The 25,934-nt window shown below is 41.2% G+C and overlaps 4 protein-coding genes across 4 annotated transcripts; 2 read left to right on the top strand and 2 right to left on the bottom strand.

Annotated features, from left to right (window-relative positions):
* The first annotated feature begins 326 nt into the window (after window positions 1-326).
* On the top strand, window positions 327-4,853 carry LOC106082117 (T-complex protein 1 subunit alpha). The gene is made up of 5 exons (XM_013244453.2): window positions 327-522; window positions 868-1,021; window positions 1,082-1,169; window positions 3,118-3,351; window positions 3,418-4,853. Exons 1-5 carry the CDS (start codon window positions 450-452, stop codon window positions 4,534-4,536), a joined length of 1,668 nt encoding a protein of 555 aa, XP_013099907.1. The 5' UTR covers window positions 327-449; the 3' UTR covers window positions 4,537-4,853.
* A 5,464-nt stretch (window positions 4,854-10,317) lies between these two features.
* LOC106082130 (ribonuclease Y) lies at window positions 10,318-11,707 on the top strand. The gene is made up of 2 exons (XM_013244472.2): window positions 10,318-11,012; window positions 11,083-11,707. Exons 1-2 carry the CDS (start codon window positions 10,782-10,784, stop codon window positions 11,575-11,577), a joined length of 726 nt encoding a protein of 241 aa, XP_013099926.2. The 5' UTR covers window positions 10,318-10,781; the 3' UTR covers window positions 11,578-11,707.
* Window positions 11,698-16,631, bottom strand: LOC106082132 (probable prefoldin subunit 5). The gene is made up of 3 exons (XM_013244473.2): window positions 16,411-16,631; window positions 16,115-16,324; window positions 11,698-12,064 (listed from the first exon to the last, which is right to left on the bottom strand). Exons 1-3 carry the CDS (start codon window positions 16,504-16,506, stop codon window positions 11,885-11,887), a joined length of 486 nt encoding a protein of 161 aa, XP_013099927.1. The 5' UTR covers window positions 16,507-16,631; the 3' UTR covers window positions 11,698-11,884.
* Window positions 16,632-22,753: 6,122 nt separating this feature from the next.
* Window positions 22,754-24,707, bottom strand: LOC106082120 (ATP synthase mitochondrial F1 complex assembly factor 1). The gene is made up of 3 exons (XM_013244458.2): window positions 24,377-24,707; window positions 23,141-23,462; window positions 22,754-23,068 (listed from the first exon to the last, which is right to left on the bottom strand). Exons 1-3 carry the CDS (start codon window positions 24,613-24,615, stop codon window positions 22,805-22,807), a joined length of 825 nt encoding a protein of 274 aa, XP_013099912.2. The 5' UTR covers window positions 24,616-24,707; the 3' UTR covers window positions 22,754-22,804.
* Between the last annotated feature and the right edge of the window lie 1,227 nt (window positions 24,708-25,934).

Here is a 25,934-nt window from a genome sequence, read left to right as displayed (position 1 = left end):
GCACTCTTCACTTCAAATAAAAAAATCCCGATATACTTTTGAATTACTTTACAGCTATTGAAACACTAAACTTTCTTCCGTATTATGAAAACTGCAATGAACACCATTTATTTTCTCTACACATACTTCGCAAACCGATATTCCCGCTTTTTATTTTCCAATTAAAAAAAACACTGACCATTTTACCAAGAGCTTATAGACATTACGTTATTTTGATACGTTATTTACTTTTCCCTGTACTACTAATTTCACTCCCAGAGTTGATAAAAAGCGTATCATGAACACATCTTGTCAATTCACAACACACAACAACCCAGCACAACACATTTGTTCCAGAAAGTAACATTTTGTGAGTCAGGCGGTTCTGTTGCAGTTGTGAAAAAAGAAGTTTTGTCAAGCAGAAAATTTTCAATAATTTTAAATAAAAATCTTCAATAAAAGCCAACAAAATGTCCACAATTGCAAATGCTTTATCGATAGCCGGTACTCGTCAATCGGGTCAGCCTGTGCGTACACAAAATGGTAAGTTTTTAAAGAGAATTAGGAACAGATGCGCTGCTTGCTGTCTCATCTATGTTCAATGAGGGGCGCAGTTCAGCCGGCATGGCCAAACAAAGATGAATCGTATTAGAAAAAAGAACACATGCTTTGAAATCAGTAACTTATTGAAAAACCGAAAAGAAAAATGATACTCTTGTTATATTCCTAAGCCCTAAGAATGGTATGTTGCAAATTTTTTTGGTTTAAATTGAGGTTAGGTTACCCTTGCTGGGCTTTCCAGGTGGGAGTTGAATGAGTTTGTGGTTTCCTCTACTTAATTACCTATGACGTCACATTAATTCAAGCTTTTTTTTTATATATTTTCAGTTATGGCAGCCAGCTCCATAGCTAATATTGTCAAAAGTTCTTTGGGCCCTGTGGGCTTGGATAAAATGTTGGTTGATGACATCGGTGATGTCACTGTCACCAATGATGGTGCCACCATTTTGAAGCTATTGGAAGTTGAACATCCTGCTGCTAAGTAAATTTAGTGTAACGCTTATAAAAGTGAAGTGATTCTAATCCCTTTTCATTATTCCAGGGTTTTGGTTGAGCTGGCTCAATTGCAGGATGAAGAAGTTGGCGATGGCACTACCTCGGTAGTCATTATAGCTGCAGAATTGCTCAAGGTAAGAAGATCACTAATAAAAGAGAATATAATCACACCCCACTACCTTAGCTTACCACTTTTCTTATAAGAATTTTAAAGCATTCAATATTGCCTTGTACCTTAAGGGCCAAGGTTGTGTTCTATCTTTCGTCTGCTTGATTCTGTTGAGTGTCAAGACCCAGAAACTCTGCGACTAAGATGGGGTGCGTCCACAGGATCTGGGTATGAGTCGAGTGGGTCTGGCCGGGCAGTTAAACAGGTGACGTTTATCTTGCGGTCCCTGGTTACAATCGGGACAATCATCTTGCACGTCGGCATCAATCCTAGCTCTGTGGGAATTGAGGCGGCTGCATCTGCCGGAACGTAATTGAGCCAAAACTACTCTGGTTTGCCGGGAGAGGTCGATTTCTTCGGGTGCAATGGGTGGCGGTCGTTCTCCAAGGACTACATTCACCCGATAGCCAATTACCGCATCTGCTACCGTGTCTGCATGAATGTTGTTTAGACCCGCTTGATATGCCGCTTGATCTAGGGGTTCTCTCTTGTAGCGCTGAACCTCACGCTCTAGATCATGTAGATCTACCTTAAGGCTTCTGGGCGGTGGATACCTATCCACAAGATGATGATTTGGATGGTTTCTGCGATAACAGCCCAAAAGGTATTGCTTGGACAGCATGTAGTTATGTCTACGCGCTGGTAGGATTTTTGTCTCCTGATGGAGGTGGTCCACTTGAGAACTGAGGAGACAGCCCGTCGCAGTTCGGAAGGCGGCATTCTGACAGATCTGAATATTATTCCACTGTGTGTCACAAAGTTGACGAGACCACACTGGCACTGCATAACTTACCACAGACCGGCCAAGTGCTTTATACGTGGTCAACAAGGTTTCTTTGTTGTTGTTGTTGTTGTTGTAGCAGTTTATTGTGTACTATCTTTCGTCTGCTTGATTCTGTTGATTGTCAAGATCCAGGAACTCCGCGACTAAGATGGGATGCGTCCACAGGGATCTGGGTCTGGCCGGGCAGTTAAACAGGTGACGTGTATCGTGCGGTCCCTGGTTACAATCGGGACATACATCTTGCACGTCGGCATCAATCCTAGCTCTGTGGGAATTGAGGCGGCTGCACCTGCCGGAACGTAATTGAGCCAGAACCACTCTGACGAGTGACTTGAGGACCTTGTTTCTACTTTTGACTTTATTGCAGATTGCTGTGGCATGTGGGGAGAAAGTGTAGGAGCTGTCAAATGTGACGCCAAGTATTTTGGGACACTTGATGGTCGGAATCATTTCTCCATCGACCATCACAGTCAGCTCAGAATTCACCTCACGCGTATTTGTAGTGAACAGTGTGGCTGAAGATTTGGTGGCGGATATCTTCAGATTTCTTGCAGCGAAATATGAGGCAAGTTCGTTGAGGTAGACGTTCAACCTATCGCAGATGTCATCAATGGGTGGGGGGCCTGATGTCATGATCGTACAATCGTTCGCATATGTTGTTGTAACCACATTTACATGTGTAGGTGGCGATCGTCGTCAAGCTCCTGTAGGTGAGCAAGCTCGTTCCGCTCCAAAGGACCAATCGCCGCGAAAACATGGTGGTCATTGGATATTTAAAGGCGCCAATAACTTGCCTTGTCATATCGAGCATCACAGGCACTCAGTATTTGTGCAAGAGCCGGTGCCGGTCGGCCTCTCACTGAGACTCTCCACTCGATACCGCTGATTGTCCGCGACTCCGTTGCAATTACTCCGTATGGAGCATTCAACTATCCACAACCTGTGGACGCGCCCGGTAGCTCGCAGCTAAGCTTCTCGTGACAGCAATGAACCCCACATAGATTGGACCTAAATGTTCAAGACTGTGTACCGAACCGAATGGAGGCAATCTACCTCGCTTTTCCTAAAACTATAATTATTTGTATAAAACTACATATCTCATAAACTTTTTCTCTAATTGTTTCCCCAGAATGCCGATGAATTGGTCAAACAAAAGATCCATCCCACATCGATTATCTCTGGCTACCGTTTGGCTTGCAAAGAGGCTTGCAAATACATCTCTGAACATTTGACTGCCCCAGTTGATGAGTTGGGACGCGACTCTTTAATCAACATTGCTAAGACTTCAATGAGCTCCAAAATTATTGGAGCCGATGCGGATTTCTTCTCAGCCATGGTAGTAGATGCTGCTCAAGCTGTAAAGGTAAGCAAAAAAAAAACACAAACTGAAATTTTTTTCAAAAATGTTCATTATAAACCATTCTTGCAGATCACTGACCCCAAGGGAAATCCTGCCTATTCCATTAAGGCTGTGAATGTCTTGAAAGCTCACGGTAAATCTGCACGAGAATCTCTTTTGATACCCGGCTATGCCTTGAACTGCACCATTGCCTCTCAACAAATGCCCAAAAAGATTGTCAATGCCAAAATCGCCTGTTTGGATTTCTCTTTGCAAAAGACTAAAATGAAGATGGGTGTGCAAGTTTTGATCAATGACCCCGACAAGTTGGAGGGCATCCGTGCTCGCGAATTGGACATTACCAAGGAGCGCATCAACAAGATTTTGTCAACTGGTGTCAATGTTGTGCTGTGCTCTGGTGGTGTTGATGATCTTTGCATGAAATACTTCATTGAGGCCGGTGCCATGGCTGTGCGTCGTGTCAAGAAGAGCGATTTGAAAATCATTGCCAAGGCCACCGGTGCGGCCTTCCTTACCTCTTTGACCAATATGGAGGGCGATGAAAGTTTCGATGCCTCTATGGTGGGTGAAGCTGCCGAAGTGGCCCAGGAACGCATCTGCGATGATGAACTTATACTCATTAAGGGCACTAAGGCTCGTGCTGCTGCTTCGATTATTTTGCGTGGTCCCAACGACTTCTACTGTGATGAAATGGAACGTTCTATTCACGATTCTTTGTGTGTGGTCAAACGTGTTTTGGAAAGCAAAAAGGTCGTGGCTGGTGGTGGTTGCGTAGAAGCTGCCCTTTCTATTTATTTGGAAAACTTTGCCACTTCCCTTAGCTCCCGCGAACAGTTGGCCATTGCCGAATTCGCCAAATCCCTGCTGGTCATACCCAAAACATTGGCTGTAAATGCTGCCAAGGATGCTACAGATTTGGTAGCCAAATTGCGTGCCTATCATAACTCAAGCCAGACTAAGGCCGAACATGCTGAACTTAAATGGACTGGTTTGGATTTGGTGGAGGGTATTGTGCGTGACAACAAGAAAGCCGGTGTACTAGAACCTGCCATGTCCAAGATCAAATCGCTTAAATTCGCCACAGAAGCCGCCATTACCATTTTGCGTATTGATGACATGATCAAACTGAATCCAGAAGAGAAAGCAGACAAATCCTATGCTGATGCATGTGCTGCTGGTGAACTTTAAGCGTTTCATCCACGCCTTTGCTAAACAAATTTCCTTTAAGTTTAATTATTCATCATCTTTTTTTAGCATTTATAACTCATCGAATCCCAACTCCCCCACAAAATCAACACCAAAATCACTTCATGCTTTTTTTAACAATTAAATTGTTTTAAAAAAAAAACCTACACACCCTGTTTTCATTATTAATCGTCGTTATAAGTTTCTGTCTCAATTCCCTAAAAAAAACATTAAACTCTTGTATTAATTCATCACTTAATAATATACAAAAAAATACTAAAAAAAAATAAAGAACAAAGTGTTGTTTATGAATGAAAGGAGGAGCCTTACGTTTACAAGAATTAATTCCTTCCTTGCTAAAGAAACACATTAACTTCCTTCCTTGCTAAAGTAACACATTGGAAGACCATTTTCTGCCCGAGGGAAACACTGCGAAGTCCATTCAAGTCCAAAAGCCCAAATAAAGGAACTGATAGTATGACCAGAAGTGCGGCTGTGTTACTGCGGATAAGAAAGCAGCAGACAGTATAGCCTTGCAGTCATTAGTGGCAAGTCTCTCGCCAGCAAGAGTTACAATGAACACCGTCCTGTCAACACCGGGCTGAAGTATAACCCGGAACTATTCGAAGTTTCTTCGTGTAGGCCAAATGTTCCGACTGTTGGACCAAAGATATTTTCCTTTCCCTATTTTCGGATTAAAATCTCCCAGAACGTAGAATATATCCTTGGTCTGTTCGTCCTTGTCTTCCGTCGGGGCAAGGGCGGAAACCAGGCTGATGTTCAAGAATTTGGCCTTTATGCTGATTGTGGCTGACCTCTTATCCACTGGATTAAACCTGGAGACAAGGTCATTCAGTCTCCGATTAACCACAAATCCACAACCAAATGCATGCCTCATTTCATGTCAGCCAGAATATAGGGCGTCACCACTCGGTGTTGTTGTGAAGCCTTTTCCGAGCCATCGCACTTCCTGTATGGCAGTAATGTCTGCTCTGTATATCTCCAAAACATCCGCCAGTGCGTATACTGCACCCTCTCAATAAAGAGTGCCGAAATTCCAGATACGCAAATCCGTGCTCTTAAAACGTCGTCAATATTAAGGGGAATCCCTTTTTAAACTTCTACGTTTTTTCAGGTTTTGAAAAAAAATATAGTAAGAGTCAGGTATAGGGCAACTCTTGCTCAATACACCTGCAAAAGAGACATTGGTAAAGGTTGGGGGTTTAGACCGCGTGTCATGCATTGGGTATAAACTGCAGTTACCAGACCTATAATGCTTATGGTGCTGTGGTCTGATGGACGGCGCTTCAAAAGTCCACCTACTATTCAATACTCAACCAGATCTAAAGATGGCTTGTTTGTGCATCACAGCCCCACTTAGGACGACACCATCTGATGCAATGAATTTAATGCTACATCAAATGTTTTTGGACATTATGGCTAGACAAATTGCTGGCTTGAGGCCAAGATATCTTTCTCTTTGGTCATGTGGCGGCTACGGAAACGTTATCCTTGATACCATGTCCGATGATCCAGGCAGTATGGATTTCAACCTGCCTAAGCTGCTTTTTGATAAAAGGTACTGTACCACTATTCCTGATAGATCCGATTGGAACTAAGATATCCCTGGTAATAGAAGTTACATAGTCTTCTATACGGATGGTTCCAAACTAGACGACCCGGTGGGGTTTGAAGTGTACTTTAAAGATCTAGAACTGGTCATATCGAAAAGGTTACCCGACCACTGCAGTGTGCATCAAGCGGAGATTTTTGCAATTAAGGAAGTGGTGGAATGGCTAAGATATATTGTCATAACAACGATTGGCATAAATATCTTCTCAGACAGCCAGGTAGCCATTAAATCCCTGGAGAACGCATTTCTGAACACAAAAACCGCCCTCGACTGTCGCAGATCTCTCAACGAGATGGCTGAACAGTTCAAAATTCACCTCTTCTGGGTGCCAGACCACAGAGACCTCACAGCGAATTATAAAGCGGACGAGTTTGAACTACCTTACACATTCCAGGGAAACTGGAATCTGTGGGTATGCCAATATCGACATGTAAGCTAAGTTTTCTGGACCAGGCACGAAGGACAACGAATGACCCCATGGCCGCCGGTTGTACGCACCAGATTGATACGAAGAAGTTTTTCATCGGCAAGGGTTGACGCCTCAGTGTGAAACACACTGCTACAACTACAACAACAAATGATCACAAAGAGCGGGCTGTGAGCATTCCAAAACTATGTGGCCTAATCTAGACTTGAAGAGGTCTACCGCTTTGCTGTCACTGGCTAGAACAGATATCTCAGTCATTGTGTTCGTCATGATAGGTCACTGTCTAATCGGAAAACATGCTGACAAACTGAAGGTTGCCAGCAACGACTTTTGCAGAAGCTGTGAGGACATCGAAGAAGAAGAGACCATAGAACACCTTCGGTGTGTGGCCCGCACTGGCAGTCAGAAGTAGTTCCACTTTAGCTTCTCATTTCTTTGAGAACCTGTCTGATTTAGCGGATGTGAACATTCGCAATTTGTTTGGCTTTTTAAAGCAATCTGGATGGTTCAACGATAGGAACTAGAAGACATCTTCCTTCTTCTGTTCCTGTGGTATCACAATGGACGAAAACGTCTAAGTGAGGATGGCAGAATGTTAATTAAATCTAACCTAACCAGTCCAGATTTTGAGAATTGGAAACCCCGCAGACGAAAATTTTATCAAAAAATCTCGCTTTTTTATATCCACCACCGTAGGATAGGGGGTATATTCATTTAGTCATTCCGTTTGCAACACATCGAAATATCAATTTCTGACCCTACAAAGTATATATATTTCGGATTGTCGTAGAATTCTAAGACGATTTAACGATGTTCGTGTGACTCTGTCCGTCTGTCCGTCCGTCTGTTGTAATCACTCTACAGCCTTCACAAATTGAGATATTGAGCTGAAATTTGGCACAGATACGTCTTTTTGATGCACTCTGGTTAAGTTCTTGAGCGGGCCAAATCGGACCATATTTGGATATAGCTGATATATAGACCGATCTTCCGATTGAGGGTCTAATGCCCATAAATGCTTTATTTTTCATCCGATTTCGCTGGAATTTAAAACAGTGAGTAGTTTAAGGCCTCCCGACATCTGCCATATAGACCGATCTGCCGGTCTATATGGCAGCTAAAGGGTCTGAAGCCCATAAAAGCTTTATTTATTACACGATTTCACTGAAATTTGGAACAGAGGGTTATCTATCAGATATCCTGATATCTGACCTAAATATGGGTCAAATCGGACTATATTTAGGTATATCTGCCATTTGGACAGATCTCCAGATGAAGGGTATAAAGCCCAAATTTGAAATAGTGGGTTATTTTAAGCCTTCCGATATCTGACTAAAGTATGGTTCAAATCGGACTATGTTAAGATATAGCTGTCATATAGACCGATCTCCCGATTAAGGGTCTGAAGCCCACTAAAGCTTTATTTTTTAACCGATTTCGCTGAAATTTGAAGCAGTAAGTAGTTTTACGCCTCCTAACATAGGACTTAAATATGCTTCAGATCGGACTATGTTTAGATATAGCTATCATATAGACCGATTTCCAGATAAAGGGTCTGAAGCCCATAAAAGCTTTATTTATTACCCGATTTTTCTGAAATTTGAAACAGAGGGTTATCTTAAGCCTTCCGACATCTGACTTAAGTATGGTTCATGTCGGACTATATTTAGATATAGCTGCCATATAGACCGATCTCCCGATTAAAAGTCTGACGGCCATAAAAGCTTTATTTTTTACCTGATTTCGCTGAAATTTTAAACAGAGGGTTATTTTAAGCCTTCCGCCATCTGACTTAAGTATGGTTCAGGTCGGACTATGTTTAGATATAGCTGACATATAGACCGATCTCCCGATTAAAAGTCTGAAACCCATAAAAGCTTTATTTTTTAACCGATTTCGCTGAAGTTTGAAGCAGTGAGTAGTTTTACGCCTCCTCACATAGGACTTAAATATGCTTCAGATCGGACTATGTCTAGATATAGCTGCCATATAGACCGATCTCCAGATAAAGGGTCCAAAGCCCATAAAAGCTTTATTTTTTAGCCGATTTCGCTGAAATTTGAAGCAGTGAGTAGTTTCACGCCTCCTAACATAGGACTTAAATATGATTCAGATATAGCTGCCATATAGATCGATCTCCCGATTAAGGGTCTGAAGCCCATAAAAGCTTTATTTTTTACCCGATTTCGCTGAAATTTGGAACAGAGGGTTATTTTAAGCCTTCCGACATCTGGCTTAAGTGTGGTTTAGATCGGACTATGTTTAGATATAGCTGCCATATAGACCGATCTCCCGATTAAGGGACTGAAGCCCATTAAAGATTTATTTTTTAACCGATTTCGCTGAAATTCGAAGCAGTGAGTAGTTTTACGTCTCCTAATATAGGACTTAAATATGCTTCAGATCGGACTATATTCAGATATAGCTGTCACATAGACCGATCTCCCGATTAAGGGTCTGAAGCCCATAAAAGCTTTATTTTTTAACCGATTTTGCTGAAATTTGAAGCAGTGAGTAGTTTTACGCCTCCTAACATAGGACTTAAATATGATTCAGATCGGACTATATTCAGATATAGCTGTCATAAAAACCGATCTCCCGATTAGGGGTCTGAAGCCCATAAAAACTTTATTTATTATCCGATTTTGTTGATTTTTGAAATACAAAATTCAACAGTGACTTGTATTTATAAGACCACTCAATGTGCGCTCCGGATTTTTACGAAAGGGGGTTTATATATACTCTAGGTGATGGTTATCCAAAGTTTGGCCCGGCCGAACTTAATGCTTTTATACTTTTTATACCCTCCACCATAGGATGGGGGGTACACTAATTTCGTCATTCTGTTTGTAACTACTCGAAATATTCGTCTGAGACCCCATAAAGTATATATATTCTTGATCGTCATGTCATTTTATGTCGATCTAGCCATGTCCGTCCGTCTGTCTGTCGAAAGCACGCTATCTTCCGAAGGAGTAAAGCTAGCCACTTGAAATTTTGCACAAATACTTCTTATTAGTGTAGGTCGGTTGGTATTGTAAATGGGCCATATCGGCCCATGTTTTGATATAGCTGCCATATAAACCGATCTTGGGTCTTGACTTCTTGAGCCTCTAGAGTGCGCAATTCTTATCCGATTGGAATGAAATTTTGCACGATGTGTTTTGTTATGATATCCAACAATTGTTTCAAGTATGGTTCAAATCGGCCCATAACCTGATATAGCTGCCATATAAACCGATCTTGGGTCTTGACTTCTTGAGCCTCTAGAGTGCGCATTTCTTATCCGATTGGAATGAAATTTTGCACGACGTGCTTTGTTATGATATCCAACAATTGTGCCAAGTATGGTTCCATTCGGTTCATAAACTGATATAGCTGCCATATAAACCGATCTTGGGTCTTGACTTCTTGAGCCTCTAGTTTTTCTTTTTGCAGTGGCACCCCCCGCCCGCTCGCCAAAAACGGTCTATATACTCGGGCTCCTAGAGTCATCTAAGGTTGGTTTGCAAAAAATTAGATTTTTTACGAATTTACCATCACTTCAGCCTGAAAAAAAAATATAAAATTTTTGTGAAAATCAAATAGAGAAGAAAATTTTTTTTATCAAAATTTAATTTCAACGAATTTAGCATAAAAATCAACTGTTAACCAAATATTCTATGAATATCTAATTTGGATAAAATTGTCTATGAAAATTAAATTCTAATGAAATTTTCTTTTAAATATGATGGTCATCCTGCTATATCAACGAAAATGGAAATGCATTTCCCTCTTATGGGAATCTCTTCAGAAAATTCGTAGGCGAAAACATTAACAAAACAAAAATAAGAAAATGTTTATGAAAACTTTCAAGAAAATAAGAAAACATGCGTTTCATAGCGTCCCTTAGCCATGCCATATGACCATATAGCAACAACGGCGATGAAAATGGAAGAGCGGGCTACACACACACACACACACGCACACCAAAAATGCGCCTAAAAATAGAATGTGCAGAGGAAAATCTCATTTGAGGAAAAGCACAAAAAACGATCAAACGATAGAAAAGTCAAAAAAGAAATAGAATTGAGAAATTCTTTTTGGATCGAAAGTAAAACCAACCAACAACGAGCACATAACAGCTAACGTTGTTTTTAAAGAAAAGTTAATTTCAACTGTCGAAAAGCGTTAAATTTGAGTTGAAAAATGTCGGAAACTAATGGTGAAGCTGTAAAGGATTTGAATAACAATCAAAGTGAGGTGGTGCCACCACAGCCAGCCATGGAGCCTGCAGCAGCAGCAACACAAAATCAAGAAACACCCAAAGGCGGTGAAAGCAATGAATTGTTGGATATGGTTTTCGCTTTGGAAAGTGAAAAACAACAGCTGGTCGAAGAGTCACGCAAACGTTTGGGGGCAATGCGCAAAGAATTGGAGGTTAGTTCGATATTAAAAAAAAATTCTTTAAACAAAATTTATTGAATTTCCCCTGCCTATTTTCCTCTAGGACACCTTGAGTGAAAATGAAAAGCTAAAGCGTAAGCTCAATCAATTGGAGCAATCCCTTAAGCAATCGGTAATGTTGGGCGGTGTGGATGCGCCCAAGACTCGCCAAGATCAAGAGGAGCTATTGCTGAAAGCCAAAACTTTGCTATTCGAAAAGACCAAAGTCAATAAACAGCAAGAGCAACAAATTGCCACCATGAAAGCCCAGGTGGATGCCATGAAAGATGTGGTGCAAGTCACCAAGGATATGCTGAATTTGAAAACAGCCGAATGTAATCACATGCAAGAGCGTCTGGACAAATCTCAGCTATGGATTAAGGCCGAAAAAGACAAAGGTGTCATACTGGAGAAGAAATTGACCATTTCCAAGAATGTCTATGACAAACTGAGAGCGGAACATGATGTGCAAACAAAAATTCATAGAGATTTGAAAGATGTTTATGAGCAAAAGATAAAACTTTTGAATCTGACCATAGCCAAGCTAAAGGAAAATTAAAATATGAACAATTTTACTCACCTCACAACGCCCCCACAAACAGTGTTTTTTTTTTGCTCAACGAAAAAAAACCCTTAAAAATAGTTTTTCAAAGTTATTTAACTTTTTATTAAATGCTAGTTTAATTTAATTGTTGTTCTTGTTGTTGCTGTTGTTGTTGTTGTTTTAAATAATGCTTTGTTTTCGTTTTATTGATTAGAGAGCACTTTCAAAGTGCCTGATGCAAATGAGTAGAATTTTGTTGGTTGCTGCTGCTGCTGCTGCTGCGTGTGTGTGTTCGTTCCCATCGTTGATGTTCCCTTTTAGTTTAGGCAGATTGCTGTTGTTGTTGCATTTGTTTAACAGCCGCCAATTGCTTTAATTCGATGACACCTATCACAGCATTCAAGAAGCGACTCTTTTGGATTTGTATCTTCTCAATTTTCTCAATTTGTTCTTGCACAAATTCAACACGACGCTTGAAATAGTCTTTGGATCCTTCGAGATTCTGCAATAAAGAAGAAGAAGAAAAAAAGTTAAATTTAGAAGAATGTTGGTAGTTGTGCTGCAGTTTTTAAGCCTGACATCAGTTGTCTGTTGTCCGGCTGGTACTAGAAGGCAGCGGAACTAGCAGACGAGTATGATGGAATACAATGCTTGAATCCTAATAACTTTAGAATCTGGAGTACTGGCCAGCTATTACTCTTTGTTACTCTATTCGTTCGTTTGTTACTCAATTCGTTCGCCAACTCATAGCAGCTGATTTTATTTATATATGCAAAATAGCTGATTTCGATGAATCGCCGAACGAATCGAGTGACAAAATGTTAATGGTTCTGGCCCATGGCGAAACAATTAAAGGTGGTCTCATTTGTACAAGAAAGAAGATTACAAACAAAAAAAGAAGCAAACAAAAACCTGACAACTTAATACCGTCAAAACTGGTTGGCTGTAAACAGCTGTTCGCGTGAGACCACCTTTATAAACCAGCCTTGATCAAATCAATAAACTGATCAACGAACATAAGCGGAACTTAGGGCTAGATCACTTGACAAATTGCAACTTATGTATCAGTATTGGTACTACAAGTATAAAATTTCTCTCCATGTGGTCAAAAATGCAGAAAAAATACCTACTTTCGTCTCTTACAAAAAAAAAAAAACTTACGGACTCAATATTTTTGGATGATGACAAGTCCGGAATTGCTTGAGTTCGATTGGAAGAAGCTTATCTTACGCGTTCGAAACAGTGTCCTTAATCTGGTATCGTGGTAGTCAGGAGCCCCTGCAACTTCGGTTTCAGTACTTCGGTTGTTCTTGTTGTAGCCACATTTTCATGTGGAGGTGGCGATCCGCGTCAAGCTCCTGCAGGTGAGCAAGTTCGTTCCGATCTAAAGGACTGATCGCCGCGGGAACAGGGTGGCCATTGGTTATTTAAAGGCACCAATAATTCGCCTTGTCATATCGAGTATCATAGTCACTCAGCATTTGTGCAAGAGCCGGTGCCGCCCGACCTCTCACAGAGACTTTTCGCTCGATAGCGCTGAATGCCCGCGACTGCTGTTGCAACTACTTCATATGGACGCGCCAGGTAGCTCCCAGCTAAGCTTCTCGTGACAGCAATGAACACCACACAGATTGGACCTCAATGTTCCAGCCTGTGTGGTGTTCACAGCTGTCCCGAAGCGGGTCAGTGTTTTGGTGGTTTCGGTTGGTTGGGCCTAAAACACAGGGAGAGCCAAATGCTCTGTAGGTAAGTTTGAAATGAGTGGTGCGTATATTAATCCGCCCTATGTCTCTATGAGCATACACCAAAGCCAGTGGACTGACACCCTCCTCAAATGTACTAGTTGCCGAGAGGAAATTCTGAAAATTAACACAACAGTCACTCGCATTATACCAGCCGGTTGAATACCCGAAGTGCGGCCCAATTTCCCGGCACAGGCAGTGGTACTCACAGACGAGCATGATGGGATTCATTGCACGGACTCCACCAAGCCCAGAATCAGCGAGTTGAATGTGAAAATAAACAGGGTAGTCAACGAACGACGGAATTTGTGGCTGGAACACTTGTAGTAATGTAACTTAGGTACCGTTTTAGCCAAGCTGTGGTCTACTGTTAAGTCACTCTCGAACCCCGGTAGACGGGATGACGGGACCTCAATACATTTTTGCGACGTAACTGTGACTGATCCGAAGAGATGCGCCAGCTTATTATTATTGTCTGCAGCGATCCAGGAGACAAAGCCGACGAACACCTGGCAACCTGTACTATTGTCACGGATACAATGTGCTACGTAAGAATGGCTTAAGTAATGGATATGGGGGATTGGCCTTCGTGATACACTATTCCCTGCAGTATAGACCCATTTCGCCTGCGCCCGGTGCTAGTGACCCCAACATGGAGTGTAAGGGGATAGCAGCCAGGTCCGGTACGTGCGAGATGGTAGTTGTGACCCAGTTAATGGTCAATCTTACAAGCGCGACATAAGTAAGCTATTGTCTGGCCATAATCGACTGGTTCTAGAAGACTTTAATGCGTATCCAGGTAACCACCCGCAGGGCATAGCTTTGGCAGAGCAGATTGAAGGCCGCACGTTATGCACGATGAATGAGGATGACCCGACTAGGATTATGAGGAAGTGCAGCAACTTGCCAAACATCCCGAGAGTGACAGGGCTAGGAGGAGAGCCATTCCGCGTATCCGTGATCTCCGAGCCGATGGACAACCACCACAATTTGAACACGTACCTCCCCCCGCAAACCAGAGAAAATCTGGCTCAATTACGATCCGGCGGATGCAGCCGCCTGAAGTCCTACAAAGCAAGGATTGATGTCGACCTGCAAGATGTACGTCCCGATGGTGACCAGGGACCACATGACAGTCAAAAGTAGAAACAAGATCCTCAAGTCACTGACAAAGAAACCTTGTTGATCACGAACAAAGCAATTGGGCGGTCTGTGGTAAGTTAAGCAGCGCCAGTTTGGTCTCGTCAGCAATGTGACACGCAGTGGAAAAATAATTAGATCTATCAGAATGCCGCTCTTGCAACATCAGGTCTTAGGTGAACCATCTACATCGGGAGACAAAGATCATACCCTAAGCTACACCTTCTGGGCTGTCGTCGCAGGGACCATCTAAATCATCATCTTGTGGATAAGTATCCACCGCCGCGTAAGTATCCACAGCCCAGAAGACTTAAGGTGGGTCTTCACGATGTAGAGCGAGAGGTTTAGCGCTACAAGAGAGAACCTCCGGGTCAAGCGAGTATGGTCAACACTCATGCAGACACAATAGCGGATACGTTAAATAGCTACCGGATATATGTAGTCCTTGGAGAACGACCGCCTGCCATTGCACCTGAAGAAAGTGACCTTCCCCGGAAAACCAGAGTAGTTCTGGCTCAATTACGATCCGGCAGATGCAGCGCATTAACTCCTACATAGAAAGGATTAAAGCTGACGTGCAGGATGTATGTCCCAATTGTGACCGGTGACCACACAACACATGCCACCTGATTAACTGCCCAGCGAGACCCACTCGACTCAAACCCAGATCCCTCTTGGTCGCAGTGTTCCTGGATTTAGATGCTCAACAGAATCAAGCAAGCGAAAGATAGAACACAACAAACTGCTAAAACCCCGACACGGTATAGTTGTGAGCACCACACAGGCTGGAACATTAAGGTGCGACCTGTGAGATGTTCATTGCTGTCACGAGATGCTTAGGTCGCAGTGTTCCTGGATTTAGATGCTCAACAGAATCAAGCAAGCGAAAGATAGAACACAACCAACTGCTACAACCCCGACACGGTATAGTTGTGAGCACCACACAGGCTGGAACATTAAGGTGCGACCTGTGAGATGTTCATTGTTGTCACGAGAGGCTTAGCTGCGAGCTACAGGGCGCGTCCACAGGTTGTGGATAGTGGAATGCTCCATACGGAGTAGCTGCAACGATAGTCGCGGACAATCAGCGGTACCGGGCGGCACCGGCTCTTTCAGAAATACTGAGTGCCTATGATGCTCGATATGACAAGGTGAGTTATTGGCGCCTTTAAATAACGAATGGACGCCCTGTTCCCACGGCGATGGATTCTTTGAACCGGAACGAGTTTGCTCGCCTACAGGAGCTTGACGAGAATCGCCATCTTCACATGAAAATGTGGTTACAACAACAACAACCGGGTTGACCCCATGAAGTACTTCAACGGCAAGGGCTGCCGCCTCAGTGTACAACACACTGCTACAAAAACAACTTATAACAAACGTACTATGAGGCTGAGACACACACTCAAATATGTCAAAATATTTGGTTTCCTTGATCTTTTCATTAGTATTTACTGTGCCAAATTAAAATCATCTGACGAACACATTATGACACACCATACATTGTTTGTACATATATGTAAATCAAAGTGGGCTTCAAAAAAGGGAGTTATTTTTCTCTCGATAGCCCCATTTTTTTCCCTATTCTTGCCATTCAACTATGACATCATCTTTTTCAGCATCCTAAAAGGAAACATCTCAACTCTCATGACCAAACCCCCGAAACTTACCTTCTCTACATAATAACCCGTACCGACATCAATAACAAAATTATCCATATCCTTAATACGCCCAGGCACATACATACTGCTAGTCAATGGAACTAAAACTTGACGGTCATTCCATTCGGGTTGGAATGACTCTAAAGCTTCCTTTGAGCTGGCATATTTCGCTTTGCAGTTATACAAGGTCTGTAAGGATTCCTGAATACCACTGATTTCCTAAAAATGAAAAGAAGCATACCAATTAGTTATCATTCATAGTTGCGGCACTCGGTTGATCAGCTCCATTGCCTTCGAAATCTAACCTGTTCAAATTCTTGCTTGATTTGTACCAATTGTTCTAAACTTAAATTGGCCAAATTGATTTGTTCTGGCTTATTTGCTCCTTCACTGGATGCCATCTTAACTTATTTTCTACTCTGTGAGTTTTTTTGTTCAAGAAATTGGCAAAAAGTTGAACAAATGTTTTTATCAACTACAATTCTTTTGAGATCTTATTGGTAGAATCTCGTGTGTGTCACTGATGACTGATGGCAGCCAAGAAAAAATTGCTATTGGCAATGCTGTCAAATGCCAATGTCAAATATGATTGCAATTAGTTAAACGTATAGTTTGCGTATGAAACTTATAATGGTATATGACAGTTTTAATGGAGTTTGAAGTCATTTTCGATGGACAATGAATTCAGACAGTTTGCCACACGAAGATCCTAGCAATCTGAAACAGAATTCTTAAATCCTTTACGGACTGGGCGCACCTCGGATTTCGCTGAAATTTGGTATATAGATGTTGCTTGACCCCAGGACCACGAATCTGAAGTCCGTTTTATGGGCAAAGGTCCGTGGACACCCCTATTGGCCGAAACCCCCTCAATGGTAAATGCTCTAACCTATTCAATATGTATATCAAACGACAGGTAATAACGAGTAGACTACAAAGGTGCAAAAGAATTTCCAAACATGGACCTGGGAAGGATCTGTGGGGCCTTGAGACTTTTGAACCCCCTAACCTAGGCAATATGGCTATCAAATAAAAGCGGTTAACGAGTAGATTACTAACCTGGGGCTCAAATAACTTTCTACGAAAACATGCAATAAAAAAAATCATTTTTGTTCTAGTGTTTAAGCGCAGTATGCACCTCTGGCGAAATTTTCGCTACCATACGAAATTCATTGACATATCCTCAACAAAATTTTTGTTACCGGTAGCGCAAGGCAGATTTAAAAAGGTGGTCTCACGCGAACAGCTGTTAGCAGCCAGCCAGGTTTGATGGTATTAAGTGTCAGATTTTTGAAGAGGTATCTGCTTTGCTGTCGCTACCTGGAACCAAGATATATTCGATGCGATGTCCTCAAAAAGTTTGGCATGGCTAACCATGTCAAATGCCTTCGATAGGTCCAGTGCCACGAGGACCGTTTTATCACATGGCATGGGCTGATTGTAGCCATGGTGATGGCATGTGAAGCTGTTGTTCTGCTATGCAGTCTTCGAAATCTATGTTGATGCTCAGCGAATGGAAATTCTCCTACGAGGCTCGGGAGGAGTAATGCCTCAAGCGTCTTTGCCACTGGTTAGAGAAGGGAGATCGGTCTGTACGACTCCCCCAAACTCGGGTCTTTTCAAGGCTTCAGTAGCGGGATCACTCTGCCCATTTTCCAGACATCGGGAACTATAAGAGTGTTCAAAGACAGGTTGAGGACAGCAGTAAGGTACTCAACTCCAGGTGAATCCAGATTCTTCAACATCAATGTAGAGAATGGAACCCAATGCCTTAAATGATTTGGCGCCGCGGATGATATTCGTAACTTCGCCCACGGTAAATTGTGATGGCTGTTTATCGACTCGGAGACCACGAATATGACAAATGGCTGTCCTCCTTGCCCTATCAGTCTTGGTTGAACAACCTGGCGCATCTCTTCGGACCAGTCGCGGTTATTTCGCCATTAGTGACTGAGGTCCTGTCATCCCGTCTACCGGGGTTCGAGAGTGATTTAACAGTAGACCACAGCTTGCCTACACCGGTGCCTAAATTACATTGCTCCAAGTGTTCCAGCCACAAATTCCGCTTATGTTCGTTGGCGACCCTGTTTATTTCCAGATTCAGATCGCTGATTCTGGGTTTAGTAAGGTCCATAGAACGAATCCCATCACGCTTGCCTGTGAGTACCTCACTTGGGGTATTCGACCGGCTAGTATAAAGCGAGTGGCTGCTGCGTTAATAATGTCTCGGAATTTCCTCTCGGTCACTAGCACATCCGAGGGGAGTGGCAGTTCACTGAAGCGGCGATTGGTATACTCTCTGAATCCAGCCCAATCAGCCTTCTTCGGATTGATAAACGTCCGGCGTTCAGAGGTTATGAAGTCGGGTGGTCGGTCGATGATGAGAATTATGGGGACCTCAAAGAGATGACGGCTTGCCAGGATACGTCACTCAGGAGATCAGCGGATGTAATGGAAATGTCTGGCGAACGGCTGCTCCTCCTCGTAATCCTAGTGGGAGCATCCTCATTCACCGTGCCAAACCTGGAACTTTCAATCTGCTCTGCCAAAACTATGTATGCCACGCTGGTCGTTACCTAGGGAAGAATGCCATAAAATGTAATGCGAATTAAAGTCGCTAGAACCGGACGATTATGGCCAGATAGTAACCCACTTATGTCGGGGTTGTAAGCTTGGGCATTAATCGGGACACAGCTACCAACCGGCTGTATGTACACGTTGTATAGTTCTATCTCGGCAGTACCGGACTTGATTGCTATCCTCATGCACTCCATGGTAATTATGTCATGCAAGTAACGACTTTTGCAGGACGTCAAGGAAAAAGAGACATCAGAACATCTGCTGGGGGTGTGTACCGCATGACGAACTTTAGGTTCTTATATCTTTAAAAACTTGTCTGAATTAGCGGATGTGAACATTCGCAAGTTGTAGGGCTTCTTAAAGCGATCTGGATGATTCAACGGTGGAACTAAAAGTCATCTTCCTTCACCTGATCCTGTGGTGTCACAATGGACGAAAACGTCTAAGTGAGTCTGATGGCAGGCTGATGTTTTACCCTAATCTAACATAGCCCAGCGGCTGTGAACATTCGCAAGTTGTAGCGATCTGGTTGATTCAACGGTGGAACTAGAAGCCATCTTCCTTCTCCTGATCTTGTAGTATCACAATTGACGAAAACACCTAAGTGAGCTTTAAACCTAACCTAACATAAACCTCGTTTATATTACTCATTAATTCCGGATTTAAGACTCTCGTCAGCTGTTTTTATAAAGGATAAACAGATGATGGAGCCATTAAATAAGGATTTAAAGAGCAACGTAAATGGGGTTATCCTTTTAAATCCTTGCGTCTATATCTAAATTTACCCTATACGACCCCAATGTTACTCGTTCTTCCAATTTGGCTTTTTTAAGATAGACATGGTTTATTTTTGATATAATTTTTTAATGTGTTTTGTGTTAAATCTTATAGTATGAAGGTTTAAAAAAGTTTGGCCCCATTTATCGCTCTTGACTTGTATTTTGTTTACTTCGAAATTAATAAACGTTTTGCTAAGTACTGACCTATTTTTATTGCCTTGATAATGCCATGTCTGGAAGTTACGACATGGCAATTAAGGACTGTTGATATCGAATGTATTTAGAGAGATATGAGTAGCACTTGCCACCCATAATCTGCAATAGATAGTAATCGAGTTTCATTTTTCGCATATAAATATGGGTTGTGGACTTGATAGAAAGTATTAGTTATTTAAAATATTCCAAACTATCAAGTGCAATTAAATCAGAAAAGCCAATTTCCTTTTCATCATGAGATTTTTACTGACTGTATGCTTTGCAATTCTCGCATGCAGTTTTCTCGAATCTTCCAATGCAAATAGCATCGATCGCATTGCGAGCAGTCTGCTAAAGGATGTTTCCGAAAATGAGGTCATCTTCAATAAAATCACAAAAAATGATGTTGGGATTCAAGAAGACGAGGATCACGCCATTCAAGTTGAAGAGAATTGTGCAAAAATAGGGGAATATTGTCAATATTCTGAACAATGCTGTACTAAAAGATGCATGACATATCGAGCAAGATGCGTTTCATAGATGTATTTTTGATCATACAATATATTTAAACACCGACAACAAAGTGAACAAAGAAAATTAAAGTGTATTTGTTTTATTTACCCCCTAAAGGCTAATACTATATTCAATTTCGAGATTTTTTCGCCGGATCCTTTTTTAAATAAAAAATTTAAACAAAAAAACTCGCTGATTTTATTCAGCAGGACTTTCCCTCACTATCTATTGTAAAATTTTAATAAAATTGCTATTTTATCATTGTTATTTAGGTAGTTTTTTTAAAAGTAATAGCGAAGAACACAGGTTTTCAACGGTAAAAAAACTAACATAGCACCAGCCACATGAAATTTTTGGTGCAGCATGCAATGATACCGTTATCGAAAATTTCGCTTGTAGGTGCGCAGCTCAAATGGAATTTTCTTTGCATAACAGGGTGACATAATATGCATTGAAGAATTTTTTCTTGCAATTACGAATGAAAATGTGTGTTTTGAAACAAGAAATTATGTTATTTGCAAATAAAAATGATTAATTTTAGTATTTATGTACTTTGTTAGTTAAAAATGATTAAAAATCTGGCAAAATTATAAATCGATGTTTGTCGCTGTCTTGTAATCTACACCAAGATATATTTATTTACAAGTAGTGGCAGTTGCCCAACAACAAAATATTTAGAACACCATCTATCAAAATCGGTGATTAGTGCAACTCTGATTTTGTGTGTGTTACTATTTTGCGCCATTATTCGTTGTTTGGGCGTGTTATCGGTCTTAGCTATAATATACACACACAACCAAAACTCGTTAACAAATAGTGCACTTCGCGAGAAAAAATTTTACTCAGCTGTTTACGGTACGCTACCTGGTGATTATGTCATGATCTACACAACTATTTTTCAGTGGCGACAGGATGAACTTATAAGGTGAGGTCATGCGAACAGCTGAGTAACATTTTTTGATTTTCCTGTGAATCTAAATGCCAAAAATTTGATAATACAGCTGTGATTTTTTCTAAAATCTAGAGGGGATGTTTTATTTGATCCGATATTCTATGATAATACAAATATAAAGTACATATGAAGAAGTAAGTTGTAAAGTTCATTTCTAAAACCACTTTGACATTTCAATTTACGGCATTTGCCACTCAAGATAGTTTCGTTGGGGGTAGATTTTTGACGCTACTTCCTTATTGACGCTACTTCCTTATTGTACAATGAAGTGGCGACATAAATATCTTGCCTCCAATCGAAAATTTTGCTAGGGGTGCATACTGCGCGAGTGCACATCTGTTGGCATACAATCAGAGAGTTCTGTTTCCAACGCCTTTTGTAGTTGTCTTACGGTTAATTGGTGGACTTTTTTGAAATTTACCTTTTGTGAGGAAGGTAAGAAGGAAGAGCCAAAAAGGGCTCAGTCGAGTCCCGACCAAGAAGACTTAGCAGAAATAAGAAGTAAAAAGGTATTATGTTCGGCCGGGTATATATGTAAACCTCCTTTCGTCATAACCTGATGAGAAATATTGGTCTATATGACAAAAATATTGGTCTATATGACAGCTATATCCAAATATACACCGATCTAAACCATATATGGCACTGATGTATAAAAGCCTATCATAGTTCCATATGCCAAATATCAGCGAAATCGAATAATAAATGCGCCTTTTATGGTCTCAAGGCCTTAAATCGGGAAATCGGTCTATATGGGGGCTATATCAAGATATAGTCCGATATAGCCCATCTTCAAACATAACCTGCCTACGAATAAAAAAAACAACCTGTGCAAAGTTTTAGTTAATTATTTACATTTTTAAAGCCTGTGCATGACAGATGGCCAGACCGACATGGATTGATCGTCTTAGATTTTTACGACGATCAAGAATATATATACTTTATAGGGTCGGAAATAGATATTTCGATGTGTTGCAAACGAAATGACATGGGACATGGGTGTTATTCGTAGCTTCGTGCACGGTAAACTGTGATGGCTGTCCAGCGGTACGGATATCACGGATACGACGAATGGCTCCCATTCTAGCCTTGTCACTCTCGAGTCAATAAATTGACGTCTACCTAAGGAAAATACCTTACAAGTATCACGATCATTATTAATTCTAAAACAACTGTTTTCCTAAAACCCGTGTAAACGCATTAGATTCGGATTTAAAGCTGCTCATTCAATTCGGATTTAAGGCTCTCGTCAGCTGATTTTATAAAGGGAAAACATATGAGGCATTATATCCGGATTTAAAGAGCAGTGTAAACGGGGTTTAAGCAACCAAATTAAAAACCAACCAAAACAAAAATCAGCTGTTGTTCTGCAAATTTTTATTGGAAGTCGTTCGGGTACTTTTTTTAAAGAGAGTAAAATGGCTCTTGCTCTCCTGAAAATGTTTACTGGAAAAGTACGCTAACAGACCTATTTTGAGTACAAGAACACAATTAATATATGGACCTGTTTGGGCATTATTTTCTTAAATACCCTAATGCTAATCCATTTCCCCCCAAAAAATTTCAGCGAAATTGAAAAAAATCTTAACTAACCTATCTCCTCCCATACACCACTTTTACAAAATTGGATACATTTTTCCAATTAATTACATTTTATTATTGTTTACCATTGTTTGTCACCTAAACAAGTTGAATATTCTCAACTTCTTTAATTAAATCCATGTGCTTGAATTCATCCGGTTTCGAGGTAAATGTCTCCAAAAGTTGCTGTTTGGCTGGATCATTTTTACAATAGAACATTTGTAATTCATTGGCTAAACACTGAGCTTCCTGACCGCTTACCACCTTACTATCGTATTCGCCACGCATCAATATAATGCCCTTATCACGCATTTCCGTATAGTGTACAATGGTTAGACATTCGGGAGCATTTTCAGCATGAACCTTGACAAAAAAAAGGAGTCAATTTAAAATTTCAATCACATTAAATTACCAAAGCGTTAATTGTTCGCTTACCTGATAGGCTAGTAGTGGTGTGAAATGTACTGCATTGCTGGCAAATTGCAACATTATAAATTCGAAACCTTCGCTGCGAGGCAAAGGCAACAGAAATATGGGATGTTTTTTAGCACGTTCCATTAAACGTTCAAATTGTTCCACTGTCAAAGTGGCAGCTAAAACATCCTTTGTCTTATGATATTCAAACCATATTTTGGATATTTCCTCCGCCGATTTGTCTTGTATTAATTCGATTTTCATAATGTCTTCCAATTTTTTATATGGTATTTCACCTTCAGGCTTAGCAGGTTTTTTGGGATTTAGCAGTTCAGAGTAGGATCTGTTAGAAAAAAGAAAAAACAAAATTAGTATGATTTTAACAAAACGTCAAAACGCAGCCTCATTTCTATATGTGGAGGTAGCAATCCTCGTCAGGCTTCTTTAAGTAAGTAAGCTTGTTCTGGTCTTATGGACCGTTCGCTGGGGGAACATGATGGCTATTGGTTGCTTAAAGGCGCCATATCGAGCATCATAAGCGCTCAGTGTTTATGAAAGAGCCGGTGACGCCCTGCCTCTCTTTGACATTCTCCGCTGGATTCAGCTGATTTTCCGCGACTGCAGTGGGAGCTACTTCGTATGGTGCATTCCACTAACCACAAGAAAAACCACACAGATCGGAGCTCAAAGTTCCAGCCTGTGAGGTGCTCATTGTTACTCCGTGCAGGGGACAAAACGTATCCCTTAAGGCAGAGAAAATAAAAGTTGTGGTTGTTGTAGCAGTGTGTTATGCACTGAGGCGGCAGCCCTTGTCGATGTAGAACTCCATCGGGTCAATCCGGTGCATACAACCGGCTGCCATGGGATTGGGAAATAAAAGGATACCCGCGAAGCTCTTATAGGTTAGTAAGCTTTTTCCGGTCCATAGGACCGAACGCAGCCGGGACATGATGGCCATTGTTTATTTGAATGCACCAATAACTCGCCTATTAATATTGAGCTTCATAGCCACTCAGTGTTAAGCAAGATTCTATACCGACCGGATTGCCACTGAGACGCTTTATTCGATTTCGATGATTATCCGTGACGGAGCATTTCACAATCCACAACCTGTAGTAGCTCTCATGAGCTACCATTAAAGTACTCATAGTCATCCCGTGCCGGGCATTCTTGTGGTGTTGTTGATTGCCGTAACGTAAAAACGGAAGAGCATACCCACTGATCAATTAAATTGTGTATTTTACTTTCAACACTTACCTGGCTTGAGATTTTCCCTCTTTAATGGGATTGACAACTTTGTCCACTCTCTCCAGGAACTCTTCCGGCGAGGTCTTTTGTAGTTTAGCAATTTTGTCGGCATATTTCTCGAAATAGGGGTTCTTATCCTTCATCTTTTCCAAAGCCTCTTCGGCACGTCTTTGGGCAGACATTGCAATGGTTCGGACGATAGCACGATTTGTATTCAGCAATTTCAGAGTATTACTTACACAAGCCATACCAGTTAGACCGCAGGCTAAGGAAGCAAAAAGAATTGCAAGAGTTCCTGCTCAGCTCGATACTCAGGTGTAAATAGTTAAATTACACAACAGCGAACACATGGTAAGAGGGTTGCCATGTCTACTTTTTAAAAGTAAAGCATAGGAAAACGCAATAAAAAATTTAAATGTACAAAGAGAAGTTTATATTTAAGAGATAAAAAGGAGAGGGAACTCATTAAGGACAAAGTTTGTTTATGCTTTTTATAAAACAGGTTGAAAAAAGTTGTAAATTCATAATGATTTTTTTATTTTCAATTGGCGATTTTTAGTTTCATGTTTTGCGCATGGCAACATTGCAGCATAAGTCAGCTGTTTCGCATGAGGCCGTTGTTACACCGTTAAATACGAAATAGTTTGTTATATTTAAATGCATAATAATCAAATAAAGTTAGCAATAAAAGTGTTAATTAAATGAGACATAACATAATGGAAACAAAAGTAAATAAATAACTTAACGCATCAAAGCATAATACGCAGAAATAAGTGATTTTTTCCCTAGATAGAATGTTGTGTTGTAACACTGCCTTGTGAAATCATCCATTAATGGTTAGCTAATGTTTGCAACAAGGGTGATCAGATGGCAAGTAAAGGAGATTGTGCATGATAGATGGACATTTGATGCTTATTGTGTTCTTCAGATGCAAACACCTAGCAAATTGACAATTGTTCAGGCTGCAGATTCTGCCGGAGCGTTGGTAAGCAAACATTATTATAAAATAGTTCATAGCGTGCCTAGGTGCTGTTCATACCCAAGCCAGACAAGGCAAGTTTTGCGGCACCAAAGGCCAGTAGTCTTATTAGACTGATGATATTTCAAAATCAAGGAGCGTAGAGTGGATACCATGATAAATTGTATGATGGCCAGTGAATTGATCAGATATAAGCAGCATGCCTGTTGCCGAATGGAGTTAGGTGGAGACCAGCCTGCATAAGGTTGTGCATAGAATGGTAAAATCTATCGATGCTTAGTTGAAGAAGTTACCGGCACTTCGAAGGTACTTTTAACAATGAGAGAACCGTCCCACTGATCCAAAATTTAAACCAGGGAGTAGATAAGCCAAATGCTTGGAATCAGATGCATAAATTGTGCACGCCATGGCATACGGGAATGGGATAAGGCGACACAGGACACATCACAGGGGCACATTTTATTGTCACTCCTATGAGTGTTGTTGTTGTAGCCACATTTCTATGTGGAGATGACGATCCTCATCAAGCTCCTGTAGGTGAGCAAGCTCGTTCCGGTACAAAGGAATGATCGCCTCGGGAACAGGGTG

The sequence above is a fragment of the Stomoxys calcitrans genome, chromosome 2 (genome assembly GCF_963082655.1).
Source record: "Stomoxys calcitrans chromosome 2, idStoCalc2.1, whole genome shotgun sequence".
In the NCBI taxonomy this organism is placed as follows: Eukaryota; Metazoa; Arthropoda; class Insecta; order Diptera; family Muscidae; genus Stomoxys; species Stomoxys calcitrans.
The sequence above is the reverse complement of the archived record's forward strand: the minus strand, read 5'-3'. Positions and strand labels throughout refer to the sequence as shown.